Source organism: Carassius carassius, chromosome 25 (assembly GCF_963082965.1).
Source record: "Carassius carassius chromosome 25, fCarCar2.1, whole genome shotgun sequence".
Taxonomy (NCBI): Eukaryota; Metazoa; Chordata; class Actinopteri; order Cypriniformes; family Cyprinidae; genus Carassius; species Carassius carassius.
In genome coordinates, this window is record NC_081779.1 from 5161291 (window position 1) to 5178528 (window position 17238).

At 33.3% G+C, this 17238-nt stretch overlaps 1 protein-coding gene across 1 annotated transcript; it reads right to left on the minus strand.

Annotated features, from left to right (window-relative positions):
* Positions 1-258: 258 nt before the first annotated feature.
* Positions 259-15305, minus strand: ppp1r1b (protein phosphatase 1, regulatory (inhibitor) subunit 1B). The gene is made up of 5 exons (XM_059509102.1): positions 14943-15305; positions 4940-5023; positions 2894-2969; positions 2029-2148; positions 259-1006 (listed from the first exon to the last, which is right to left on the minus strand). The coding sequence occupies exons 1-5, from the start codon at positions 15054-15056 to the stop codon at positions 858-860; spliced, it is 543 nt and encodes a 180-aa protein (XP_059365085.1). The 5' UTR covers positions 15057-15305; the 3' UTR covers positions 259-857.
* Positions 15306-17238: the final 1933 nt, after the last annotated feature.

Sequence of the window (17238 nt, forward strand, 5' to 3'; positions counted from 1 at the left end):
TGAGCTACGATTAGTTTGTTCCATGAGGTGAAAATCTCTCAAAACAGAAAAATTACCATATTAAAATTATGAAATTAACAATTTTAGAAATTAATAAAAAAAAAAAAAAAAAAAAAAAATATATATATATATATATATATATATTCAAATATATGTTTTATGTTTTTATAAATATAATTATATTTATAAATATGCAAATATTAAATGTTACATTTTTATAAATACATGTATATTTATAAATATTCAAATATAATTAGATTCTTTTTTTCTGCCAAATTAACTATAGTTTGAAGTGCAGTCCAACTGCCAGGATGTGGGCAGAGGTTTAACAAATAAAGCTACACAATAATGCTGTGAAATACTTCGCATGTGCTCTGGTATTATTGTTCTTGGCAAATTAGTTCATGGAATTCATTATAACATTTTTTTGTACTCCAGATGGCAGTGTAGGCCCACGGAAATGCACCGATCACAAAACATACTGAGACTCAAACACACGCATAAAACATGACATGAACACATTTCTCAACACTTCACATTTGTACCGTGCTGCTCTTAGAACTAAACATTTCTACTTGTTTATTTGAATGTATGAATCGCAGGGATGGTATAATATGACTGCTGATGGATTTGACCTTATATTTCTATTTCATGGCAATGTTGGGGTGAATTATTTGTTTGAGGTTGTTTGATCCCTTTCAAAATTCCAGTCTTTCAGAGTCTCTGAATACAAACAGACAGCTGTTTTTATCAAATGATGAAATTATTGACCAGTAATCATTGAACAATAATTCTGATTTACAAACAAGGATCTGCATTATGAAAAAATCTCTTAAGTTTCACAAACTTTCACTCTTTCAGTCCATATTTCTGCACTCATCCTCTGCCATATCGTCCACTTCTTCTTCTTCTTCCTCCTCCTCCTCCTCTTCATCAGTCGGTGCCGTGGTTCCTGTCTTTCTCATGCCAGGCTGGTGTTCTGCCATGCCCCTTTGCTCCTGTGAATCTTTGAAATGAGTATTTATTAAATAAATAAAATAGAATCAACAGATAATCTCTCATCTTTGATTGGCTAATGTTTTCAGGGTTTCATGCTGCATGCAAATACGATAATGTTTGTTGACCTGAACCATTAGAACCGGTATGAGAGAGATGCACAAAATAAAAAAATGATGTTTTAAAGACCAAATATACTTGATCAGTGCTTAAATATAAGACCAAGACAGAACATTTTATAAAAGGAGTAAATGTGCACTGAAAATTAATGGGAAAAAAATAGAGATGCACAACGAAAGACACTACTCTGGACCCAAGATCACTTCTGTGGAATGTTAAAAAAAGAATTAACTCTTCAGTTTTTCCCCACTGAAAACAAAATCTTAAAAACCCAATAACCCCAAGTCCACCTCCAACTGCATTAAAAACTGTGCTTAATAGTGTCTAAATGTGTGCCGACAATATATTTGTCTACGGGTCAGTGTCCGGAAACTTGTCTGTGTTGTTATCACTTACTATTAATAGAATTAACAGAATTCACAATATCTGGCACTGTAGTTTTATTGCTGTTTAATGCATAATTCAACAGAAATGTATTTATTACATATGCATAATGCAAATGAAATGTTAAAATAAACATTAAAACTAAACTTTTGACTTTTCTTTACATTTACCCATTTAAAAAAATAATAGTTATAGTAGTGGAAAAGGTATATATTAATCTGAAATAATAGAAAGTGTCTTCTCTTACTACTGTTTCTGTAAGGCTGATGTGAATGATCAGCGGTAACCTTTTCTAATAATAAATTTTTTTTTTTAACATTTTATATATATATATATATAATACTGACCGCATTAATAACCAAAATTTTATAAACTATTATAAAATATATAATTAGATCTTAATATAAAATATTATAAAGTAAAAAATGAAATCACTGATGTCACTGTTCCGTGAGAATTCTTGATGATGATGATGATGATGATGACATGCATATGTAGAGAGTTCCTCTGATGTGATATTAAGATTACCAGGTATGCAAGATGAGGAAAGCTCCTCCCCCTCTCTCTGAAGAGGCTCCTCCCCTTCCTCCTCTACATGAGGATACACACCTAATTTCTGCATTTGAGCTTCAGCCATCTGCTGCACAGCTATAAACACACACACACACAGAGACACACACAGGGGGATTCACAAATCAGGGATCACCAAACCACAAGGAGAAAACACAGGAACCTACTCAAACACACACAGGTAAAGAGGGATGGGTCTGTTTACTTTTCTAACAGGACTTCTGCACCGTGCCAACCAGAAAAGGTTTTTTCATTTATGCTGACATTCAATGGCAGGACATGTATGGACAGGGATAAACCACATCGTCTTTATGATTCACAAAACACACATTCAGAGACAATATCACAGTAATGTACAGCTTCTTTCCCTTCTTTTTTTTCTATAAACAAGTTAATATTGTGTAACTTACTATTAAGACAAAATACCGCCAGTTATTTCATTTTGCTTCGTCAATGAAAATAGATCTAAATGAAGCAAAAGACTAAAATAACAGCATTATTGTTGACATAATCTAGGAATCTAGATTGTTGTCAGTGGATCCCAATCTTGGCGAATGTTTCTGATGGACGTCTGTCCTCTAAAACCTCTGTGTTTGCAGCTGTAATCCAGGATGATCCAGAGCAGCACAGACTCACACCCATCACAGCTGTCACCATCTCTAATCTTACTCACACACACACGGGAAAATGGGAAAAACAGACTTGAAGCTTGGGACAGTTTTTAAACCCAGGGCCGGCACAGTGCAGGAAAGTCTTCTGAAACAATACATACACAATACAACAGAAACAGATCAAATATCACAGACAAAATACAGGCTTTTACCTTTTAATGAGGGTGGCTGGTAGATATTCGGGTTGATTCGTTTTGGCTTGAGGACACCATTTTCTCCTACAACCCACTGAAGATGGCATATGTGTTAAATGTAAATACCATATATATATATATACACACACACACACATATATATATATTATATATATATATATATATATAATCATTTATTCTTTTAAATTTTTATTAGCTTTTTAATTTCTATATAGTTTTTATATATATATATGTGTGTGTGTGTGTGTGTGTTTAATTTATTTCAATTTATATTATTGTAATAATTGTAATATTAATATATAATAATGCATATATAATAATAATAATTTATATTTATTGTATTTTATACATATGTACATACATATGTACATATATATATATATATATATATATATATATATATATATATATATATATATATATTTATACATTATTGGCATATGTGTTAAATGTAAATACCATATGTATGTATATGTATGTATATATAATGTTCCTGTAGCTCAATTTGTAGAGCATTGTGCTATCAAGCACAAGGTTGGGGGTTCGATTCCCCGGGAACACATGATAGGTAAAAATTGATAGCCTGAATGCAGTGTAAGTCGCTTTGGAAAAAAGCGTCTGCTAAATGCATAAATTTAATTTTTAATTAAATTTAATATATAATCATTTATTGTTTTTAATTTTTATTAGCTTTTTAATATGTCTATATAGTGTTTATATATATATATAAATACACAGTACAGACCAAAAGTTTGGAAACATTACTATTTTTAATGTTTTTGAAAGAAGTTTCTTCTGCTCATCAAGCCTGCATTTATTTGATCAAAAATACAGAAAAAAAATGTAATATTGTGATATATTATTACAATTTAAAATAATTGTTTTTAAATTTATTATACTTTAAATTATCATTTATTTCTGTGATGCAAAGCAGAATTTTTAGGATCATTATCACATGATCCTTTAGAAATCATTCTAATATGATGATTCATTATCAAAGTTGGAAACAGTTCTGCTGCTTAATATTTTTTCAGAACATGTGATACTTTTTTAAGATACTTTGATGAAAAAAAAAAAAAAAAAAGCTATGTTTTTAAAATATAAATATTTTGTAATAACAATATACACTACTGGTCAGTAATTTGGGGTCAGCAATTTTTTTTTTCTTTTTTTTAAATAAAATCAATACTTTTATTCAGCAAGGATGTGTTAAATTGATAAAAAGTGATAGTAAAGAAAATATATTATTAGAAAATAAATTAGAATTTTTTTTTATTTTGAATAAATGCAGTTCTTTTTAACCTTTTATTCATCAAATATATTCGACAGCAGAACTGTTTCCAACACTCATAATAAATCAGAATATTAGAATGATTTCTAAATGATCATGTGATAGACTGGATGTTACATGTGACACTGAAGGCTGGAGTAATGATGCTGAAAATTCAGCTTTGCATCACAGGAATAAATTATTTTTTTAAAGTATATTCAAATAGAAAACTATTATTTTAAGTTGTAATAATATTTCACAATATTACTGTTTTTTCTGTATTTTTGATCAAATAAATGCAGGCTTGATGAGCAGAAGAAACTTCTTTCAAAAACATTAAAAATAGTAATGTTTCCAAACTTTTGGTCTGTACTGTATATATATATATCTTTAATTTATTTCAAGTAAAAAAATTATTTAACAATAATAACCCTGATAGGAACATTAAAATTTTTCTGGTAAATATTGTAAATGGGTTAACAACCGCAGGAACGAATTTTGAAATCATTATGAAAAATACTTTTGTCTCTTTTATTAATGCAATGTTTTAATATGGTATTATTTATCATGTACCATAGAGATACAACAGTATATGTATATAATATATATACAATATCAGCACTGTATAATCACTTGGCCACAGTATGTTTATTGTAAGGGATTTCAATGAGCAAAGTTTTTGCCCTAAATATATACAACGTAAATTCAGCTTTTCCATGCAAATGTATTTTGACTGCCATTTAACCTCCAGAACTGAGGTGGCAGTGTGGTACCTGATGGGTGGAGATGTCATCCTCAGATGTTGTTTGGTCTGCTACTCTGAACAAAGTGGCCGGTGTGGGTCTTCGTCGTCGAATCTGAAAGACAAGCAGTAGAGAACCGTTACCGGAAAATAGAAAATTAAAGAAAATCACATTTCGCCTGATTATGAGTGAGGAGCCAGGACACTTTTATTAATGGTGATTAGCAGTAAAAAGTTTACAGGGTCAGTCCTCCTGCAACACAATAATTCATTTCACAACACATTAACTTGTGATATAGGCTTGTAATTTGTATCTCATTTAAATAAAGCATTCTGTATTCATTTAATTTATACATTTGTATTTATTTGTAATACATTTTGATCACAATCTATCACAGACACCCTGCAATGTCCCCATGTGGGAAACCTTGTTCTAGATGTTGACTTTAATGACCTATGTCATTGCACGTGTGACATCCTGGCCAAACAAATGTGAATTTGAGAACTATATCTGCTGCCTCTCTCCACTAAAACCTTTTTGATTTCTTCTACCCAACAGTCCTGGAACAGAGAACATTCATACGAATCTGCCAGATACCGAATGCGCGAGGATACAAATGGAAAAAGTGACTCTAAAAAGTGACTCTAGAGTACACAACCAAAAGAGAACAGTAGAATAGTTTACGTGATCGTCACAATGAGGTCCAGGACAAAATGTCATTCAGGGATTCAAAAGTGTCTTTCAATTTCAGTTTTTATGTTTAATAACTACAAATAAATGAAATGAAAACCAACTGTGTCATTTTAACAGTCAATGAAAACCAGAGTCAGCAAGTTTGATTCCAAACTAAACTAAACTAAAAGTGAAGAGCACTGATTGAAAGTGAAAATCTTTCACAAAAAACAAACCAACACCTGATTAGATTTCAGAGGAACCTTCAAAAAACAAACACAGAAGCCTTAAAGGATTACACAAGGCTTTCTTTATCACAGCTGCCCCTAACTCTAGCCCTCAAGGTCCATATTCCTGCAGAGTTTGGCTCCAACTCTAATCAATCACATCTGAGCAAGCTTTTACTAGACAGTTACAGTGCATGTCTGACCAAGGTTAGAGCTAAACTCTTAGAGGGCATTTACATAAGTTTCCAGCTAAAAACTGAAAACATTTTATGCATTTTTATTGCCATTTACACAACATTTTGTTGGCCTAAAAATGCAAACATTCGAAAAAGTTTAATTTCTTTTTTGAAAAAGATATCGTTATCTTGGTGCAAACTACAAAATGTGAATTTGTGAAAACTGTGATGTCATGTGCATGTATATTACATGTCCAGTCTATTCGCTTGTTAAGTCTGACGTCACGTAGCAGCGCTCACGTGTCCAAACGCTCTATCAGTTACCACGAGAAAACAACAAAAGGTGCTAATATAAACTCACAATGTGATAGAATACTAGCGAAAACGTTATAATCTTAGATAGCCCAGATAGCTAGACAATGAAAATATAAATATTAAAAAAATATATAAAAATTATTTGTGTTTGGGATGCTGTGAGCACGGAGACTGTAGTGTATACCGGAAGTTTGAAAAAGTTTAGCTTAAATTATTAATATGAATAAACAGTGCTCATAAACGGCTTTTGAGGTCGTATTCTCAAGTGAAGCGAGTTGAGGCTTGGACCCGGAAACAGCGCTTCTTACGTCATCACTTAACAACCGAATAGGCCTATGTGTGCATGTGCACAGGTGTGAAGTGTTTCTTTACAAAGCGACATCGCCAACTACAGGCCTGGCATGCATAATACAGCATTTTTAGTCACACAAACTTTTCAAAAACACAAATGAATTTTTTCTCGGTGTCATGTAAAATGACCTTGAGATAAGTGCAAACTTTCACACTAAATAAAGAAATAGATTAATTGGTTATTTTCAACATGTTAGGCTCTATCAAGAATATACAGATCTAAACAAGTTCTTGACAATAACACTCTTAAACAAAAAGATCCCAAAAGGGTGTGTGCGCAGTGACACCACAGAAGAACCGTTCTGGATTCCTCAATGAACCTTTCAGTGAAGAGTTCTTAAAAGAACCATTTTTCTTAACGTAAAGAACATTCGAATAATCTTAAGAATCTTTTTACACCATAAAGAACCTTTTGAATGGAAATTTCCATGGATGTTAAAAGTTCCTCATGGAGCCATCAATAGCGATAACCTTTTGTTTTCAGGATTATTTATTACAGAGAAGAATGACATAAAAAGTTTCTGCAGCCGAATCTGGCCATTTTGTGCTTTATACATGTTAATGAATCAACATAATGAAAAAGAGTGAACTTCTTCGTGTTCAACCTCTCCCAAATAAAGGACAAGAAATAATTGCCGCCCTTTTAGATGTCCCACAAGGCCACACAGATGTTCTTCAGCAGCACTGGAGCGGAGTTCACAGTGCTCTGGAGAAAACAAAGTCTGCTGTGGCAAATCCTCCTCCACAATGTTCACAAAATTAACATTTGTTCTGTATCGGTGCGGAACCGTAGGGCTGAATCAGAAACACTGTCAAATGTCTTTTATGTTGTTTGCTACAACTATATTTGATGGGGTTTAGAGCACATTTTTGGAGCCAATCATACTCTATGCAGTCTAAATTACATGTATACATAATTGCCAACTGATATAAAACATTGTCTCCCACCTCACACTGGAAAATGGTTTGTTTAATTCTTTCCATCTCCGGCCTTTTCCACTCTTGCATGTACATTAGCATTTCACCTAATTGGCTGTGTCAGTATTATTGGCTCTCAAAGCAAAACTGGCATGCATGTGATCCTGTACTATTCAATAATTCCTGCAGTCTGTCTGTTTGCTGACCATCTGATGCATATTACACACTCTAATCAGGCTGGCTGACTTCACACAAATTCCAAGAGTATCAGTCTGCCTAGAGACAAGGTCATATTTGATCAAATATGACCTTGATGAAACCAGCACTTTGGAGGGAATGATCGCTGGTGTTGTGTGAGGCAAAGCAAGTAAACTACACATCCATGGTTTGGTTCTCTATAATGATCTGTAGTTTAATGTGTCTTTAGAAAAATACTACTACTAGCAGAATAAAGGTCAATTCAAGTTAATTTGTATAGCGCTTTTTACAATACAAATCGTTACAAAGCAACTTCAAAGAAAATTAAGTTTCTACAATATTTAGTAGTAGCTTATAAGTGGCGATTGTCAGTTTGTGCACGTATGACAAGATTTTTCAGAAAAAATAATACAAGATGTAAAGAATAAAAATTTTAGAGGGAAACTTTCTGGGGTGCAGAACAAACAAACTTAAAATAAATAAAGATAAAAACCCAATGCATCAAAATGAGGACAGCAGTGTTCAAGTTATCAAAACATTAAAAACATTGCAGTATGTTTGTGAATGGGTGTTTGATTTACATTTGAGAGACACTGAAGAGATGTTTTCAATTCAAAGGGCATTTGTGTGATTCATGCAGATACATTGACTTTTTGAAAACACTTGCAAGCATCCTACTTCAGAATAAAACAGTGACAAAAGGGAATTTTAAAGAGTGATTTTATAAAATGTCTAAATATAAATCCCAAAGCATGTTGAAAGAATTGTCATTGTTTCATTTTAAAAAGTGTTTGTTTTCCTGCAGGTGGCACAAATCTTCCACTTAAGCGTGGCTCATTTTCCTTGAATTACACTCAAACCAAAATGTATTCAGAGACCTTCAGCCTTTCACACATTATCAGTTTATTCACTATGGTTTAGAAAGTGGTAATAAAATAAGACAAGAACTGTGTCAGAACAAATTCATCTTGATAATGTCAGATAACACTTAAGCAAAACACGGCCAGGTCAAAGTGTCTCAATTTTTGGTCCAAAATTTACTGGTATAAATTCCATAAAATGAACTATAGTGTCCTGCACGAATGCATCTCCATGAATTTAAATAAATACATAATACATATCTTCTTGAATTTTACATATAATATTCCCATTTTATATAAATTACGCTTCAAATTCCTCCAAAACTGCTTAACTAAAAAGTGAGCAATATTGCATGTGTTGTTTGTTCTACTTTCTGGGCTCCAACAGCCATCCAGGGGTTAAAGAGGGTGTTATACACACTTTTGGCCTCATCTTCTGTTAATGCAGACAAGCATGTTATGTCTTGCAGCATGCAGTCTAACTGATAGGTAAAAACTGATAGCCTGAATACACTGTAAGTCGCTTTGGATAAAAGCGTCTGCTGAATGCATAAATTTAATAAAAATTTTTAATTTAACTTGAACTCACTAGCAACCACAGTACCATGTTACTATTGTAAATGAATAGAGTAATTACTTAGTACCATAGTATACAGTTTATATAGCAAATACCATGTTTTTGTAGGGGTCTGCTAAATGAAGCTGGACATTCTTGCATCAACCAAGACACACTTGTGAATCTGATGGTGTCTGTCCCTGTGGATAGACCTAGGTATAAAACCATAGTCCTTGTTCTTTTCTGTTTACCCACAAACATGCACCGCACCAAAGGTCACTTTGTGACGTCAATGAGCCTGTGTATGTGTAGATAGTGGATTAACTGTGAAATCCGGATTCTAGCAACATTTTACGCAGTGTTTTTCACTCATGTCCCAGAAGAGCCCGGCAGATCTTCAGTCAGCGGCTCTGGAGCGTAGTGTGACCATTGTGTGAGTTTCACACCGCTCAAATTACATAACCTCAAACCCTGACTCTGTCATCACCTCTGTATAATACAAGCAGGCACCATGTCTACTTATGTAACATATTATGTGCCCTTTTGCTTTTAGTTTCAAGCCACATTGGAAATCTGAGATTTAAAATATATAAATCCTAAAGTAACTGAAGGTTACTGGAGGAAGAGAGCAATGAGTTATCAAATGAATAAGAACTATTTCTGCACCAATACGCTCCTTGAATCATTCTCAAATCATGCTGAAGAAAGTGATCATTAAGTTTTGTTCATGTGGTGCTGTTATTAATGCAAAATGAAACACCAAATACTAAGATAAAATCATACTTTTAAAATTCCAATGTATTTGTCAACTTTTCACTCAAATTGTACTGCTGAAATGATCATTTATGATTAGAAACCTTGTTTAAAATATAAATAAACCTTGTTTAAAATAAAAATCTACATCTTGTCTTATTAAAAACAAATCAAACGTTAATTTTTAATGTAAAATAAAATCTATATCCATTCTATTATGGAGTTAAAAAAAAACCTACATGGTCTATTATAAAACACACACACACACACACACATATTTATATATATTCCATTATAAATAAGGATGGATTATTATTAAAAAATAAAACCTACATTGCCAAATCTACATTAATTCAGCTATTAATTAAGATATAATTATTAAATATGTTATACAATCTAATAAAAATTCAAATAAAATATATAAATCCAATATATTCAGATTATAAAGTAAAACTTGTGTCCAGTCTGTTATACAACAAAACAAAAAATCTACATCTGGTCTCCTTTAAAATATCAATGTACAATCTATCCCTAACTCTATACTAGTACTAGATCTACATACAGTCTATAATTCCACTATGTGGGACAGAGCTGTTTTCTCCGAGACATTCACTCAGTTTGCAGATGTTTTTATCCAAAGCGACTTGCATTCCACTTTTTATAGGGACAACCCCCCCCTGAGTGACCCGAGGTCAAGAGCTGAAAGTTCACTGCTGATAGTTCATCAATCCAAACCAACAATCTCCACACTACACCATTTCAGCAACAGAGACACAAAACCAACAAATAAAAGAAACACAGCAGTGCTTCCAACTGTCGAAAAATGAAATAAAGAGTGGAACTCAACAACATGTCACAGATTCTGACAACAGAGCTTCGGTTGTAATGAACCCAGAACATTCCTCCGAGTCATCCTTCAATTCTATAAGCTCAGGAGCGGTTTAGTCTCGCGGCTTGTGTGATGACTCTGCACTTTTTCAGGTCATAGGTAAAGAGACCGTGATCAATAAACCCCTAAGTGTCCCTTAGGTTCACATAATTCGATTAGGATACTATAAATACTCTCATTATCAAATGAATGTCTCTGATAGCAATCTATAGTCCCTTCAGAGGAGGGTCCTGGAGGGCCGGTGTCCTGCAGAGTTTCTAAGCCTAGAAGTTTCTAATACGCCTAGTAAGACCTTCATTAGCTGGTTGAGGTGTGTTTAATCAGGGTTGGATGTCTGGTGTCTGTATATATATATATATATAGCAGCATGAGAATGATTTCTGAAGGATCATGTGACAAGAATGATGCTGACTATTCACTACAGCAATAATTTACACTAAAATATATTCAAACAGAAAAGTTATTTAAAACTTAACCCATAAGGAACACATCAGAAGCTTCTTATAAAACATAATGGTAGTATGTACTTTAGTTTATAAGACTGTTTTACATGTGTTTTACAAGTACTTTGTCTTTCTATTGTTCATTGTGTGATGCACATAAAATGGTATTTAGTGTATTTTGGCCCAGACGACTGTAACATGAGATATAAAGTCATTTATGAATTGTTAACTCTTTAAGTCATTAATATGTAATTCATATTGTTTGACAGGGGAGAGCAGATCTAGTTTTACTTTCAATGACTTAAAGCAGACAAATCCTAACTAGTCTTGACTACAACAAAGCTACTGAACTTTCCCACCATTATTGACGAGAGAGAGAAAAAAAATTCAGTTAATTAAAAAGGTGTAATCCAATAGTGGGGCATGTTGTCACAATGAAAACTTCCTCATGTGACCCCTGTCAAAACAGAAGACAGTACTGGACCTCATGGCATCATTGAATTAGAAGTGAACTAGGGCAAAATATCCATTTTTCCATCAATGTTACTCTAACTAGGTGTTAATTCTTCCATGATTTATTTATTTTATAATTTTGTGTAATGGAGGTTCATTAAAGCCTCATTATGAAGCTCAGATCTAGGCTGATGAAGCTCCCCTGGGTGTTTTATCCTCTTTGGGATGTCGAAAGTTACATTGTGCTGCTGTATATAAATAGAGGCCATAGTTTGGATCAGCATCCGTTGTTTTTCATCTAAATAAGAATGTAATTATGGTAGTTTATAAAAAATTAAATAAAAAATGAACGGGTCACTAGTTCACATCTTAATGTCTTCATTGATCTCTGTTCTTTAGGTCCTTGTTACAAAAGTAGCTAAAAGTTTGAAGGCAATTATAAAAACTAGGACGGTGGAGTAGCAACCCTGATTTCTGTTAATATGAAGTTAAGTGGCACGCAACCCTGTCCAAGTCCTTTGTGGTGTCCACAGTGATGCACGACAATCAGGTTTCATCTGCACTGCAAAATAGAAAATAATGTTTTTTCCCCCCTTCTTTAAAACCTTTATAACAAGGTCAAATAAATTTACAGAAAACTTACCAGAGAATGTCTTCATTTTATCAAATTTAACTTACATATTTAAAAGCTTTAAAGATCACAAATACACTTAAAACAGTAATATTCTGAAATATGAACATTTTAAATAACTGTTTTCTATTATAATATCACTTAAAAGGTAATTTATTCCTGTGATCATTACTCCAGTCTTCAGTGTCACATGATCCTTCAGAAATTCTATTATCATTTCCTACTTAAGAAACATTTCTGATTAGTATAAATTTTGAAAACAGTTGTGCTGCTTTTTTTTTTTCTTGTTGTTGAAACGGTGATACATTCTTTGAGAAGTTATAGAAAGAACTGACTGAATTGTAAACAGCATTTATTTGAAATGGAAATCTGTTGTAACATAATTGCCAATTTTGATTAATTTTGAAATTAATGTTCCCTTGATGATATATATATATATCAGATTAACCACTTAGCTGCATGCATTATTTTAAAACATGGCCGGAAGATTCAGTTAGGAACCAGAGAGCCAGGAAAAAAGTAAAAAAAAAAAAAAAAAAACCTGACTCCGCTCAAACTGTTCCTCAGACGCTGCTGGATTGTTTCCATGCACTACAAAATACGATTAAAGAAAGAGAAGCTGATGTACACATCATCAAATGATGTTAAAACAGCCTTAGATTTCAATTTAAGACAAAATGATCAGATGTTCTTCCTTTCCTTGAGGCTCAAGATGCACTTTGGATCATTTTCAAATTCTGCTGTAGAAGATGATCATCAGGTTTCGTTTGTCACAAACAAACATTAAACTGGGCACTAACAAGCACAACACATGCTTCCATCACAAGAAGAGGCATAAAGGACACGATCATGTCTTCACAACACATATTTGCCACAAGGAACACTATATTTGATTGATGAATGAATGAAGGTTTATAAATGAATGGTTCTTGCAAAAATTTCAATTCTGTTACCACGTTCTCATTTTCTTTTCATAGGAACAGCCAAATTTATAAACAAATCATTCAACCAATCAACCAACTAAGAAATTAATAATAAAAAAACGCTCAATACTAATATATTGGACTGATTGGAGAAGAGATCGCTGTGGTCAGGACATTTTTCAAAACATCTCTTGTGTTGCAGAACAGACAAATTCAAATGGTTGCGTAAATAATGACTGAATCTTCATTTTTGTATGAACAATACCTTTACCATATAAATGTCTTTACAAATGTTTAGGTGAACTGGTATAGAGCAGTTCTCTTCCTCTGACCTCTTTTCACTTGTGTCTCGCGAGGATGATTCGCTGCAGCAGCACAGTACAGAACAGAACAGCACCCCGACCCACTTTAAGACTAAAACTACAACACCAACAGGACAGGGAACTGGTCCAGGATGACACACACACACACACACACACACAGCCTTGCATCTGCACTCTCAGAGATCCAGAAAAAAAAAGACAAATTCACAGCCGTTGATGCACCTCTTTATCTCAAAAAAGTATGTGCAATGCAACTCACTGCAACCAAAATCAATAGCGGACTTAGAAACATGCAGATGAACACAGTGTAGTTTACCCAGTGCATGCAGAGGCACTGAAACCTTGTCCTGGTATCCAGAACATCAACTCACCCCAGTCCAGGTCACACACAGTTTACCATTTCCAGGACAGATTTATAGCCTTAAAACTTTGTATTTTATGAGCGTGCTCAGTGAGTGTGTAGGGCAAACATATCTCCTGGTCATATTTGACCCCAAAATTAAAAGAAAAAATATTTTACACAAAGAATATGAAGCCTATTTTCCAGACCAAAAAGAATGTTTTGCATTTGGACGTTATTTTAAGGATAAGCACATTTCTCCCAGAATGTCCTGAATTATCATTAGATTCTCTGACACGTTTTTTTTTTTAAATGTATTATTTTTATTTTAAAATGTTACTTTTCATTCCATTTCTACATTTTTTAGTTGTTATTAAAATTGCATAAATAAAGAGTTATATACTTTTATTTTTGTAATTTCCATTATTGTGATTCAAATTTCTGTAAGATAGAACTTATCCATTTTCAATCAATTTGTTAAAAAATACTTTATTTTAAAATGTTTGCTTTTTTAAATGGCATAAATAGAATAGCATACATAAGTTATAAGTGTATTTTGGTACTTTTTTGCTATTTCCATTATTCTCATTACATTCACATTCATGAAACAGATACTTTATTTTTATTATCATTTAGCATTTATTTTTCAAAGAGAATAGCATAAAAAAGTAGAACAAAAAAATTAAAATATATTAATTTCATTCACATTAATGATTTTTTTTTTTAAATTCGCACTGAAGTCAGGAGAGTAATGAAAATAATGTCACAATGCAAAATAAATAAAAGTGAGCTTCAAGTAAACTTGATTTCAGCGTTGAAATATGACCCAGACATGTTCTTTAACAGGCTGAAACGATTCAGCACATTTCCAACAGTCCATCCTACAAACTGACACTTCAGAGTCATTCTTTAAACGGTTTCATCATCAGGATAAAGAAGCTCAGGGCCCATAAGGGTCATTGGTACCAGTCAGCATGTGTGTGTGTGTGCGTGAGAAAGTCATACCATTTCAACCTGCCGAGGGTCCAGCTGAGTCGGTTCTGTTGCCTGGACGGCGAACTGGATTTTCCTCCTTTCTTTGTGTTCCACGGGGCCCTCGGAGTTACTCGAGGGATCCATGATGTGCTTTCGTCCTCTGTTAGTCTCACAGCTCTCACTGGAATCTACCTATGTCTGTCTCAACACACATATGCACACACACGTGGCGTCCTGTCCTCCAGGCAGTTTTCTTCAGTGCTCGTGGTGTTGTCTCCTCTCTCTCTGATTTGTCTCTCTGTCGAGTCTCTCAGATATGCCGGTGGCCTTTTTTTTCTCCTATCAGCGTGACCTCTGGTTTTCTCCCTCTCTCAGTGTTTGGAGTCGGTGTGGGCGTCCTTATATCAGCCGGGAGGACGGAGAGGGGCGGAGCTCAGAGAGAGGATGGTACACTAGTCTTTTAGCGGGGTCTGCTGACGTTGATTTCTAATCAGAAAAAAAGAGATAATCTCATCCAGCTGGCTGAGCCTCTTTTGGCCTCTATTTGTGAATAGGAGATTAATAGACAGTGAGAGAAATATAGAGAGAGGGCAATAATTCATGTCAGCAACCGATTTCAATGTGTACTTCAGTTTTACACATCTAAATAGACGTGTTGATGTTGAAAATCATCAGGAAGATTGACATTGATCTGATGCTTGTGTGACTTCAGTGGCACTGATTTAAAGGGATAGTTCACCCAAAAATGACAATCCTGTCATTATTTACTCACGTTTGACTTCCTTTATTCTGTAGAATACAAATGAAGATAACTTCATTTATTTTATTATATTTAAAAAAATGTCTAAATACATTTTGGACCACCATATGCATTAAATGCAACTGAAACACAATATTAATAATGTTCGGCCTGAGTATAACTGTTGGTTTTCAAATAATTCTGTAATACTGTAATATACACAGTGGAACATAACTCAGTTCAGTAGGTTTAAGAGTCAAAAATTTAGGGGACATTCAGTGCTGTTAATGCTATTGGTTTTATTTTTAAGGATTTTTGGTTTATTGAAATAAAGCTGAAGTAAAATAATATAAATATTAGATGAAAAAATGTAAATTAGAAATGTTGCCTTTACGTCTAATGAAAATAAAGTTGAAGTAGTAAAAAGTGCATACAATTACTTAAAAATTACATTAAAATGAAACCAGAAAATATACATTTAAAAGCCAAGTAAAAATATTAATAACCACTATAATAGTATATAAATTAAATACTAAAACAACACTGAGCATCAAGCAACCATAGGATTTTGTGACGCAGATACACACCTGGGGTCAGTTGAGTAAATATAGCCACTATTTAAAGACTGAACCTTGAACTAACAGTTAGGCAAGCACTAATCAGACTGCTATCAGAGAAATCAGACTGGTATCAATTTAGACAAATCCATACTTTTATGTAACTGACTTAAAGTTGTGGACGGTCTAAAAGAAACTTTTTTTTTATTTTCAAAATAACAATAAAACAACACTTTGCAAGTCATATGTTCATAAGTCATACAAACTCTGCAGCAGAAGATCCTCTCAACACAATGACGTTCAGGTGCACTGCACAGAAGACTCACTGGCGACCTCTAGTGTACACCATGTAAAGCACGCGGTTCATTTTAGGAGATAATAAAGAGAAGAATATTATAGGAAGGGTTTTTTTTTACCTGACATGTAGAAAGAAGATGAGTGGATAAATTGCATTGAAAAAAAATCATATATTTACTAAATATTGAGAGAAACTAATAAACATTGCGTGCTCACAATAAATCTCAATAAATCAAAGTTTCCGCTTTGTGTTCGTGTAAGCACCAAAAATCTAAAAACGGTCATCAGACTCTTATCTCTCTGGTTTGAGACTAAACGATATGAGTGAAACATTTCAGGCAGGATTTCATCACAGTAACTGTGTCTATACATTACAAACAAATAAACATAAGCGGAAGCTTCAAATATGTCTGGCTTGACCTTCCCTCTAAAATGAAAAGCATACTTACTGTAAATTGTATACTATAGTAGTACTTTATGGTCTTTTTCAGCAAGGGTGAAATAAACTGGTTAAAAGTGACATTTGAGACATTGTTAAAAATGGCTCTTATTTTAAATAAAAGCTGTTCTTTTGAATGTTTTATTCATCAAATAATCCTGAAGTTTTCAACATCGACAATAGTTAGAAATGTTCTTCCGAGCAGAAAAATCAGCAAGTTAGAATGATTTCCTTAAGCTTTGCATCACAGGAATAAAATTACATTTTAAAATATATACAAATAGATAAGAGTTA